The 12,525-nt window shown below is 34.4% G+C and overlaps 2 protein-coding genes across 4 annotated transcripts in view; one reads left to right on the top strand and one right to left on the bottom strand.

The window, feature by feature from the left end:
* Positions 1 to 760: 760 nt before the first annotated feature.
* On the bottom strand, positions 761 to 4,706 carry LOC126975322 (BRISC complex subunit FAM175B-like). 2 transcript variants are annotated; one of them, XM_050823162.1, is made up of 3 exons: positions 4,353 to 4,706; positions 3,296 to 4,279; positions 761 to 1,396 (listed from the first exon to the last, which is right to left on the bottom strand). In XM_050823162.1, the coding sequence occupies exons 2-3, from the start codon at positions 4,112 to 4,114 to the stop codon at positions 1,277 to 1,279; spliced, it is 939 nt and encodes a 312-aa protein (XP_050679119.1). In that variant the 5' UTR covers positions 4,115 to 4,279; positions 4,353 to 4,706; the 3' UTR covers positions 761 to 1,276. The 2 variants fall into 2 exon arrangements, with proteins under 2 accessions (XP_050679119.1, XP_050679118.1); XM_050823161.1 differs by having other exon boundaries at positions 4,364 to 4,706.
* An 860-nt stretch (positions 4,707 to 5,566) lies between these two features.
* The window catches only part of LOC126975305 (cytosolic purine 5'-nucleotidase), a 51,110-nt gene continuing 44,151 nt past the window's right edge, over positions 5,567 to 12,525 (top strand). Inside the window, exons 1-2 of one of the 2 annotated variants that reach the window (XM_050823124.1) lie at positions 5,567 to 5,781; positions 5,944 to 6,142. In XM_050823124.1, the coding sequence (XP_050679081.1) occupies positions 5,967 to 6,142 (176 nt within the window). In that variant the 5' untranslated portion in view covers positions 5,567 to 5,781; positions 5,944 to 5,966. Of the gene's footprint in view, positions 5,782 to 5,943; positions 6,143 to 8,161; positions 8,464 to 12,525 lie in introns of those variants that run through there. The other variant, XM_050823123.1, reaches the window with a different exon arrangement.

The raw sequence follows: 12,525 nt of genomic DNA, 5'->3' as shown, positions 1-12,525 counted from the left end.
TGTCCCCGACACCGTTTCTGCAATGAATGCCGCTGATTAGCAGCATATTATTGATATGCAGACGAAAATACAGGGTATGCTTCTTACACTGGCTGTGCCAATATGTCACGGAATAGTGTCAACCTGAACTGGAAACAACTGAGTCAGATAGAGACTATGCTATAGCTACAAAGTCTCGGAGTAGGGCTGGCAATTTAGTCCAGTTCAAACCTTAGAATACATAATTTGCATGTTAACTGAGTTCCGTGTCACTAAGAAAAGAAGATCAAACTGGTCTCAGAAAAAAAATCAGTAAGACGAGACAGAAGGTACTTCACTAGAAGCTACCGCCTGCAACTATTCTCACCTCTCGGCGGGCGCTCCAGTACTTCTTCCATTTGACCGCAAACAACGAAAAGCAGCTCAAATTGCTGAGTGTTACGTAGAGATGTATGATCTCTCTGCATCTTCTACTTTATGTTTAGCTTGATACTAGCAATGAAACTCTACTACTGGATATGAGGTCAAAATGCTCCCGCATCATGTTGACGTCTGACAATGATTCGGCAACCATTGGTTTTTAAAGAGACCTTTTCCCTTACACAGCCACTTTGTAGAATCAAATTTGACAAAGGCATACTATTAATGAATGGGACTGAATAGTTTAGTAGTGCTCTAAGGCTGACATGATATGACTATTGAGACTACGTTCAAAGAAGCTAACACTCAATCTTGTTTCTTTTAATATGCCATAAGAAAAAGATTAATATCAAAACAAATGCTCACTTGAAGTTTAATTTTATTAATCTTAGAAAATATTTACAGTTACATATTATATAATTAGTTATATCTAACTTGGCTTACATCATATTATTCAAAAATAATTAATTAAATTTACTTAAAGTAAAAACAAATGTTTAACTTATAAAGCTAATGGTTAATAAGGAGTTATAAAAGAGCACTGCAAACTATGTATTAACATTTAAATTATATATTAGGTCCCAAAATTTAAATACTTTCCATTTGTGTCAAATAGGTTTATGTGATAAGTCCGGAAACATAATTTATAATATGTTAAGTAGTTCAAGGGTCAATATGGTAAATAATATAATATGAAATACCCCATACTAGAATGCAATGCTATTTCATAGCTACCTTCTGTCAACATTTACACTGTTAGTAACAAATATAGTAAGTACTTTAACAATACAGTACTGTTAGGAATAATGTTAGATAAACAATAATAAATTATTGTGAATGTAAATATGGTAACTTGAATTTCATCAACTTAAGGTACTTAATACTCTGGAGAACTTTCATGAAAACTTGTTGCATTGTCATTGATTATAATCGATTTAGGATTAGATGTCTCATCAACATCAAAGCTAATTAAGTCTTCATCCAAACTACTTGTAGTCTGAAAGAAAAAAAATATATATAAATTTAGACATCATCAACAGAATATTTCAATTGTAGTGTTTAGGTCATAGGAAACTAGATTAGGTGCTGTGTCACTCACCAGTTTACAATGCACAACTGGGAAGAGACTGACCCCCATGTCACTGGCTGTCCTAGTTTGGGGGTCGAGGGTAATTTTAAGCAAAATTGTATTTCTTTTTTGCAACAAATAAAGATTTATTATTATTATTACTCATACTCCTTAACATTAATCAATCAGTTTAAAAACTTTTGCATAATCTATCATAGCTGTGTCAGATATGACTCCTATCAAGAAGTATGTTAACAACAGGTCACCTGTACGCTTGTTTGTCCTCCTATTCCATAAAAAAAAAAAAAATATACCAATAGCCTTTCCACATGTATAGCACATTATTTTGAAGGTTTTCCCCATTTTACTAGATTACATTGAAGTGGGAAGGCCATTTGGAAAACATTTAAAAATAATTTTAACAGAAGAACAATCGTCAGGGAGCGTACATTTCATGTCATATCATCATAATGATGTATTAATATAAACACACAAACACACATTTCAAAAAACATAGTGACAGATAGTCTATCAACAGTTGATTCTAACGTAATAGTTTCTGAAATATAAAAAATAAGTATTTAATGGGATGGAAACAAATTGTGTTAGTTATAAATTATAACTAAATAATTGATCTCTAAATAACACACATAATTAAATGAATATAGAAGATAGTCATGAAAACCAACATTTCGTACCTTGGCATCATATCCCTGTCATCGGCATGACATGTACACTCCCTAACAATCCTATAGTCAATAGCCATTTTAAGTCTTTAGGGTTTAATCTCTCAATCTTTTGATTCATGTTCTATGACACATGTCTTTTGAGACTTATGTCATTATTTCATCCTGTGATTTTCCTAATATGTGTTTTTTAGATACTAAAGTTTTTATATCTAACTAGCTGACCCGACAGACATTCTGTATATAATAAATAAAATAATGTGTTTATATGAATTTGTCAATAATATATCATAAGATCAAAAATTACTTCGTAAAATATGCACACTGCTGTCGTAATGAAATTGTTTCACAGCAGAACTGTTAAACAATAAATTCTCTCATAGAAATTATGTATGGACACATCAAAGGAAAAACAAATTTGTTGTTTTTATTTAATTTAGCAGCATTTTCCTATTTATTCACCTTTTAAACCTTCTCTGGACTTCCACAAATAATTCAAGACCAAAATTAGCCAAATCAGTCCAGCCGTTCTTGAGTTTTAGCGAGACTAACAAACAACAATTCATTTTTATATATAGAGATTTAGTGTATCTTTTAAATTGCTTATATATAAAACCCACAAAATGCCAATATCTATCGAATTAAACTGGGGTTCGGCAAGTGACTCCAATATCAGTACAAATATGTCAGAATTACATCCTGAAACAAATCTCAAATGCACCATGGTTTCTAAGATTTTCTGAAATCCATAGCAACCTAAATATCAACACAGTAAAAGAGGAAATAAGGAACACCAAAATTAAGTACAAAAACAAACTGATGGCCCACCCAAACCAACTTTCTGTGCAATTAACTCTTCCTGAGGCAATGTGCAGGCTGAAAAGAGGGCATAAATTAGATAGCCATAATTAAATATAGAGGAATTCCTAATGAGGAAATTACTCTGATCGCCAATAATCTCAGAGCACATCTGTTAATAGTCTCTCGACTGATTGCATGATAAAACTATTATAAAAAAATATTTGTTTATCTTAGAATTTATTAGCTTACTCTTACTATGAAAATTCAGGTTTCCAAATTTTCAGGCCAAGCAAAACTCATTCACCCAAATATAGAGGAATATAGAGAATATATTACTTACATCAATTGATACAGATTCACTCATTTTCTTCACCGCAGAAGCATAATTCATTGTGTGTGGTTTAGTGGAATTTGAGGACTGACCAGGGCCAGGAGATTTAACTCTTACATTAACTTCATTCATTTGCATAGAGGATTCATCGTCCATTTGAACATCTGCATTACTAACAATAATGTTAGGCAAACTAAGTATGTCTACGGCTGTTGGAGTTTTCAGAGCATCAATGCATGCATCCACCATCTCAATTTCTCTATTTACAGTTTTTTCATCTAAAACTCTTTTGTAAGCTAATTCAAGATCGGCTGCTTGCTTGTCTGCAAAAATTCCATTCATCGTCTTTATTTCTGCTTCCAATTCTCTAACTAAAGCCTCATTCTTAGCAGCTATCTTTGCCTCTTTCACTAGCCTCACGTCAACAGCCTCTTGTATCATCATGATTGCATTATCTGAATTGTTTTTACGGACATTACTTTCACTTACTATCTTATTAAATATGCAATGGGGTGATAAACGGTATGGCTTCTTGTAACCAGTTTGTTTTTCACCCAAATTAGAAGATACATCATCTATATACTCATACATATCAAAGCAATTGATTTTTCCAAATTTGTATATTAAATTATGAGTTGAGCCCTCAGCAGAAGTTTTAATTGATAGATTACATGTCACAAATGTTTTTTTGCCATGATATTTTTCAAAATACTTTTGCAGTCCTTTTGATATTAATTTGTCACGTAATGTTGGTTTGATGCTACTGTTTTTGCGGTATTTGTACCAACCAATAATTTCACTTGCATCACTTGACAACAAATCTGACATTACATCTTCCCTTATACAACCAGATGGGAGATAAAAAAGTGATACTGTAGGCAACGGCAGAACAGTTGTTATGGCAATTTGAGTATCTAATCGAGCAGTGTCGTTGTGGGAATCTGAGATGTGATTTGTAATTTCTGATGTGACATCTCCAACCAAGAACCCTTCCTAAAAATATAAACTTTATAGAAAATAATTTCATAATAGGTATGTGTGAATTAATTTGATTCATGATTACCACCTGATGATTACCTGGCTATAAGAAGAGTTTAAACATTCGTAAAGCAATAGGGAAAGGGCAGAGCCATTGAGTAACACTTTTTCTGTATAAGCCATTATGACTAAATATTTTGCACTGAAAAATTAACTATAGACGAATACATGGGCATGGACCCGTATTGATTGAGTGGCGGTAATAAGATTAAATATTTATTGAAGTCAAAAGTATATGTTCATGAAATTTTATGAATACCGGAATAGCTATGCCAAAGCATTAAAGTCAAGAACAGCTAATATAGCACAGACTTTATTAACTTTAACGTATAAACTATGAAAATACTTTCCAATGAAACAGGTCACCACTGACAAGTGACAGTCTGACAGCACGGAACAATTCCCAAAGGCGACTGTCAAGATCGATCAAGGTGTCATGTTAATTCGCTCGGTATATAATAGGCTGCACGATTTCTTAAATAAAAGCAGCTTACTATATTACTTTGGGCGACAGATATATTATTATACCTACTCTTTGGGCGACAGAAATGTAACAATCAATGACGTTCCATACACATAGACAATGCACCTCATACAAAATCAAAGTCGAAATATGGCACATGCCACAAATGACACCATATTACGCTTCGACTGCTATGTCTATACATTTCTGGGTTTACTCGTTTTTTTTTAAATATTATTGGTCAAGGCATTAGGCAGCAATGTAAACACGATTTCAGTTATAGCTGCGTATTTTGTATTTAGAACCCTATTTGGACAGAGACATCAGTGGAGTAGCAGTTAGGTATTTTTTTACACCCAGACGAAAAAGAGGGTTGCTATAAGTTTTACGTTCGTCAGTCTGTCCATATTTTCCGATCAAAATCTGTTCAGTCAGAGATTTTTTACGTTTTTAATCAAAAATCACTTTCATATTATAAAGTGTTTATTTATTGGCTTATGTTTATATTTGTTACTTCTTTACGTTCTAGAGGGATTTTGATTTAATAATTTGAATGATATGTCCATATATATAGAACGTCATTGTTAATAATTATATATTATTTAGATTACTTCATATTATAGTCTATCGTCTATCGACAAGCGCTAGTCATTGTTGACATTAGACATTCTCTGTGGCTTCTATTTTAAAATTTACATCACAGAGTACTTATGGATTGCAATAAGCAATAAAATATTTAAAACTGATGAGTGAGGTGTTACAGTTACATTATTACATATTTACAATTTCACAAATAACATCTAAAGATAACGAAATTTTACTGAAGTCTGAACGGTTGTCGTGTATTGTATATGTATTCTGTCATAGTTGTGTTTTAGAATATCATGAAATAATGAATAATTCTTCATAAACTACCTGAAAGATAAAGGAATATTATGATCTGCCCTGAACATATTTAATAAATAATAATTATTCTTATCTTAGTTGATGAAATGTATGTAGTATTTGTTTTTAGTCATGTTAAATCTTATCGTAGTATTAATAATTTTATTTATCTATAGCATAAAATGTATTTATGCGGCGTACCTTCAAATATTAATTATCAAATCGGAGACGTGAGCGAAGTCAAAATATTAACACAGTTATCGTTTTACAGATAAAACTGAGAAAATCTAGTGTATGTTGAAAAATTGGCGTCTACTTACCGGCCTGAGTACAAGTCAAAGGGGTTACTGCGCTCTATATCCCGATACTCTCAAAATGACTCAAATTGATGGATTCAAAGATAAGGAATGTTTGCCTCAAGCTCAAGACCCCATGGTATCTAAAAAATACTATAGAAGAGCTGAACACAGGTATGATTTGCTTAAAAATAGATTAAACAATTTTTTTAATATATGTTATTTACTATGTACAGGTTTATATAGGAGTGAGTTCAATCTTATAGGCTTTTCTAATAAATAATATGACTTGTAAACACTGGACTGAAATAATTTTAAAGTTAACACTGCCTGTTTGATCACCTTATGTAGAAGAGACTTGAGAATATGGATAAGTACTATTAAACTCATCAAATGGTATTGATGGATCAGTTATTTTTATGAAAAAATTAAAAAACCATCATAAATACTCAATCTTGTTTCCTTTAAATTGTTTAGTAACATATATCATATTTATTTAGGTTGTTCTACATACTTTTTTGAAGGTAGGTGAGGTGTGAGGTGTATTGAGCTGAATACACTGGATTTTGATTTAGTAGTTTGTAATGTACATTGAAGAAAACTCCATGTAAACCATGCTGTGGAAAAACATATATCCAAGTGGTGGGGGTTACAATATAGTTTGTGGCATGTGTTGAATTTCTGCAGCTGGAGTCAAGACTAGAAGAGTTCTTTGGAATACTCCCCTTGACAGCTGCTGAACATAGGCTTCTGCAGAATCTGCAAATAGTATTTGTGCAAGTTGCCACTGGATGGAGCTGATTTGGCTTGCCTACATTCCTCTAGTTTGTCCCAATATTGTTGACGGAGTGTATTTTTCTTTTGATTTACGTAGTTCCTGAACTAACTATGTAGGAGAGGAATGAAAGGTTCCGGTCCTAAATGTGCGGTCTCACAGCCCCTTGTAGCCAATTCATTCGCCACCATGTAACACCTGGGTCCAATGTAAACCTCAATACACAGAAGTTTAAAGGGATGATTGTATTCTATGTATGCAAGTTGATTGGCATTCATTCATTCCCTACTTTGCTGCAGTTACTAACATTAAAGTTCAAAACTCTACTGTCAAGGGTTTATAGTACCCAGAGGGAATACTGATGCTATAATCTTGAACATCTCTGGCTCCTCAATCAGAATCCCCATGCAGTATGTTTAAGCCAATATTGAGCTTCAGAACATGAGCCAATGTGTTGAGACTGGTGCTTATGTGTTTATTCCGGCATTTTTATGCAAAAGGTGCAGTCCCATACTCATTCAAGTCAGCCCATGCCCATAAAATCAAATAAAATGAGGATGTTTCACTATAGTCGGTCAACAGATGATCTTCTGATATGCCAGATGGTGATGAGATGTAAATAAACATAGATGAGAGGCGGCTTTCTAAAGCATAGGAGGGGGGTCTGGCAGTTAGCCTGTTTGTTTGCAACCTCCAACATAATAATTTAATGATATATTTAATTCACTCAGGTTTGCTTATTAACCATTAAAAAAATAAATGTATCGGAACACCAGGTCTCTTAATGTAGTGCCAATTCTGTGGTCATTTGGAAGGCAAAGCCAAATTGTCTTCGGCGAAACTGAGGGTCATAAATAGAGCTAGGCTTTACGTCAAGCCGGATTCCACATTTTAGCGCTCTATAAAATGCTAATCCAGCCACATACAGATACTCTCATCACTGGTCTGGTGCACCCCAGTATCAGCTCGGACCATTTGACAATGTGCAACGTAGAGCTGCTCGAACTGTTGGGATCCAATGCTCTTTAAAGGCTAGACCCCTTGGCGTTGCGTAGATATTTCTTTTGTGTCTTTTTATTTAATGATAATTAGACATTTTTTTCTTTCCTTCTTAAATATGATCAGTTATGATAACTGATAAACCACTTTTTTGGTAACTTAGAAAAAACGCATCCTTAAATTTCACGGAGTAGAGAAGGCCAATGCCAATAAGAAGTATAATTATATTTATTACTACGTTATTAAAAAAATATACAGTACTTAATTGAATGATCAAAATATAAGTATTGAAACAGTAAGTTAAATTCCATCATATACTTATCTGCAGCCGTTAATAGCGTTATCGCAATGTGGGGTCAATTATAATCTTATTGCGTCTAAGTTTATTGGCAGTTCTTGTCTGATATCGTTGAGGGCAGTTTATTTTATACATTTCTATTTTACATAATAAAATACTAAAAGCTACTATGCCCGACGCGTTCGAAGTTGCGTATCCACTCTCGCCATCGGTAAGTCCGCAAGAATTACGCGCACGCGCAAACTCAGCCTCGTCTAGGAAACCAGTAAAAATAATAGCGGGGGACGAAACCGTAGAAATTCCCGATAAATCTATTGTTGGTGTGGGCAAACCCTTGAACAGAAGTGAACTGGAACTGGATTGTTACGCTGAAACAACAATGGTACATAACACGTGGCTGGATAAAAGGAGCTTGGAACACAGGTAAAAATAGAATAATCGATGCTGACGATGAACATTTGAAATGCTTCCGATGTTGAACTTTCAGGGAGATTTATTTCTGCATGAAAATCTAATTTACGTAACTGTGATATAACATTTCAAATGATACTGTTATCAAATTGTTAAGTCTGTTACTATTTCACTTAAATCATGTTAAATATGTTCTTTGGCGTCATTATTTCGATTATGGCGTTTATTGAGTATAAAAATGAATTACTACGCTTTGCAATAAATAGTTGTAGAACTGCAATATATTTGAGATAATATCTAGTGTCTTAAGTGATGAGCGTAATTGTATTGCCGCTTAGAATTTTTGGGTTTTTCAATAATAATCCAGAGTCCTGTTCGTCTCGTCCCATATTGTCATAAAAAAAAATAAGATCTCACTGAGATCTTCCACACTTAGGGCAACTTCCTTCCTCCTCTGGTGTTGCACGAGAATGTGGGGGGCGGAGATCCATTAACATCACGTGAACATCGTTTGCCTCTTCTATAAAAAAGGCATTTATTGTTCCGATTTCAGTATAATTTAAAGGCAAACTTCAAACAGAGCTGCGTATTATTTTCGGATTCGTTTAGGCTTACGTAACATCAGCTATGACACAAATCATTTTCACTTTGGTTGTCATTTCGAGTGTAGCGTCAGCTTCTGGAAATTATTTATGTTACTAATCTATTTAAGTAAAGCACAAAGTCGGTTGGAAATTATATTCCTCAACAACCACAATAGGTACAATATATCGTTTGAAAGGTCTTGACGAGAAAAGCTCGTTGAGTTTGGGTTTCCAGGTAGTACGGATCAAAAGCTATTCGGGTTCAAACATTTCCCATAGAGTTACATTGAAAATGAGATTTGTTCACTAGAACCTGCCAACAATGGCAGGAGACATGCGAAGAACTAGCGGGTAGTCCCTCGGATGCCCGCACTCAATCGTCACGAGTTATTGTAATATACTGATTAAGAGCGCTTTCGGACTACGTCCGATCCGAATCCGATCTGTACCCGTGAAAAGAGTGTAGTCGTAGAACTATTTCTAACGGTTGACGGTAATAATTCGGATGACGGAAGCCGGATCTAGTGCGTAAAGTAAATGATCGGACGCTCTTATTGTTAAGTGTATTGCCGATTCTTGTCAGCATAGCAACTTTAGGAACCCGTGGTGCTAATTTTATATTAGCTAACACTACTATTATGAAACGCACATATAATTGGATCACAGTAATTTGTCACCGTCTGATTGGTATCGAGATGTTGTCTAGGTTATTATGATCATTCCTGATATATATCTGCATTGTTCTTGAGATTATCTTTTGAATGTCGGTTACGGCTACGATAAAATATAAATATGGGCCAGCGATCTTAGTTTGGAAGCGGAACCAAAGAATGCAATCGAAATTAAATATTGATTGGGCTAATTAATTGGCGTTTGTGTTTTCATAAATTAAAAAACCCGAGCACTCGATATTTCTTGACATTCGTCTGAGGTATTTCCAGGTCGATATAATAACAGGTTAACTGTAAAAAGTGCGTACTTAAATGCCAGAATCGCTCTATTGACTCCTCTGGATTTGCTAGATGCTAGGGCGGCGGTGTAGACTCAATGCGAGGCGTGAGTCAAGTGAGCTATGATTAAGCCTTCTATGAACTATAAAAGATATTAACGACCCGAGTTACACGAGTGTAATTCAGAAAAAAAATGTAAAAATGGTGTTTTTTGTATATTGGCCTGGTTATGTGCTAACACAATACATAGGAAATCACTCAACACCCAGGTTCTACCTATATCCGCGTTATAAGTTTGTCTAGGTTATAATCTGCAAAGCCAAAGAGAATACTATTACATTTATTTGGATCGGGGTTAGTACACTATGCTGATGCAGTACTATGGAAGGGATTTACGAGTCTATTTGGATATGTTGTGTTCAAAACCTTCTGGTCTTTTTTTTTAATTTGTATAGACAAATGTTTTGCCCTATGCTCACCGATCCTTATTTGACCAATCCAAATCTTAAAGCTGAAACCACGAATGCATGATATGCCATTAGCGCTGTTTTTTCACCTGTTGTTTTTGACACGCGTCTGAGGACAAATAGATGTTGGTAATTTTTTTTGCTAATTTTGTCATCATGTGACTTGAAGGGCAAGTTGGTGTCTAAAGTAATGGAGGAAACTGACAAGTTGTGCTTCTTTAATATTTTCATTATGATAATTAACATTAATATCTTTCCCTTTCCCATTCTTGTCCTTCCTGATCGAGCAAACTCTAATCTCGGATATAACTCCTCACTGAATAGGCAGTTGCGACAATACAACACTAATTTCAAACAAGCAACCTATAAATGTTTCTTGGAGATACAGTAGCACAATTTAAAAGAAACCTGACACTATTTTGGACTTTGTGTTACAATTTTATGAATTCACATGTGCACTTACATGTGTAATAACTCACAATAGTTTCACAACTAACGCAATTTTTTAATTGAGCTTGAATGAAAGTATTGCTTTCCGTTCAACCGTAACGTGATCATGTTTATGTATCTTGGCGATTTGGTTCCAGAAATAGATAAAAAGTTTGAAGTGCGTTACGGGGCTTAGGAGGGATAATATGGAGGATATTCATACAGACAGGCGGCGGAATGCGACTTTTTATTCTGTGTAAAGACTTATGATGTAAATAAAGCAAATTGGCCTAGTTAGAAGTGTACATGAGTAGATTTGCTGATATATGTGTGATATTGCTTAAATAAACATTTGAGTTTTGTTGCCGCGTGCTGATCTATAGTTAAATTTATTGCGTCAGAATATTGCGTTTTTTTATTATCTAGATAATTATATTCTTACAACAAATTCTGACGTTGTTTCATGAATGCAAATATTTTCGTTTTATGCGCTCAAGTTATTAAATTTATAAGAAAATTGACAATTACTGTGATTATGTTTCGTACGTGGGATAAGTCGTTTGCGTTTCCAAAATGAAATTTAGTTACTGGCGCGCTTTTAGCGTAGAGCCCCTCTAAGTTCAGGTTTTTGGAAAAGTTCAGTTACAGCGTCATTGTGCGTGTTCTATCGCATTTATCAAGGCGAGTGTTCCGAAGAGCTATTCCACCTTATTACTGCCGCCGAATTATACCTTCGCACGATACGCCATAAATTAGGATAACATCCCCACCATCTGGATGTGTGGCGGTCCTCCACTGTGCGCTTTTCAAGAATTTTTCTTCCACGAACTACAAAGCTGTGGAATGAGCTTTCTTGTGTGGTGTTTCCGGGACGATACGACATGACATCTGTCAAAAAAAGCCCGTACGCCTTCCTTAAAGGCTACAAGAGAATGTGGGCGGCGGTGATCACTTAACACTAGGTGACCCGTACGCTCGTTTCTCCTCGAGGCTTTTTCCATAAAAATAAATAAAAGCTTTTTCCTTGATCATTTTTATTATCTCCATTCTCAATTTTTTATCCCTTATTTATCCCTCCCAAAATCCTTACTTTTATTAACCCATCTTATCCTTAACTACTACGCTCATTAAGTGTGATTATAATTATTTTAATTACTAGCTGATACCCGCGACTTCGTATGCGTACACACATGACTAAGCACGTAGCACTTATAAAAATCTTTATTTCTTGAAACTTTATTAACTTTATATTAAATGAAGGTATCGCCGTATTTTATCAATTAAGATAAAATTAATCTAATAGATAGTTAAGAATTGTAAATAATCTACCAACTATAGTTAGCTACAATTAAGTTTCTTTTTTACCTCTTGAGAAAGTTGGGAGGATATAAAAATTCAAATTAGTTATTCATTTTAAACTATTATTTCAATTTGATTTCTGAACGACATCACACCAAAGGAAAAATGAAATTGTTGTTTTTATTTAATTCCGAGCATTTTCATATTTATTCACCTTTTAAACTTTCTCTGGACTTCCACAAATAATTCAAGACCAAAATTAGCCAAATCGGTCCAGGCGTTCTCGAGTTTTAGCGAGACTAGCGAACAGCAATTCATTTTTATGTATGTAGATTACTTTTCTTC

The sequence above is a fragment of the Leptidea sinapis genome, chromosome 35, assembly GCF_905404315.1.
Source record: "Leptidea sinapis chromosome 35, ilLepSina1.1, whole genome shotgun sequence".
Lineage (NCBI taxonomy): Eukaryota > Metazoa > Arthropoda > Insecta > Lepidoptera > Pieridae > Leptidea > Leptidea sinapis.
This window is presented reverse-complemented; position numbering and strand designations above follow the sequence as displayed.

Excerpts from the sequence above, each read along its gene's own strand:
- LOC126975322 (XM_050823161.1), bottom strand. The coding sequence starts at position 4,447 with ATGGCTTATACAGAAAAAGTGTTACTCAATGGCTCTGCCCTTTCCCTA. Across the intron at positions 4,280-4,363 it reads TAAACTCTTCTTATAGCCAG|GAAGGGTTCTTGGTTGGAGA; the intron begins GTAATCATCAGG and ends TTATATTTTTAG. Across the intron at positions 1,397-3,295 it reads GTGAATCTGTATCAATTGAT|ACTACAAGTAGTTTGGATGA; the intron begins GTAAGTAATATA and ends TTTTTCTTTCAG.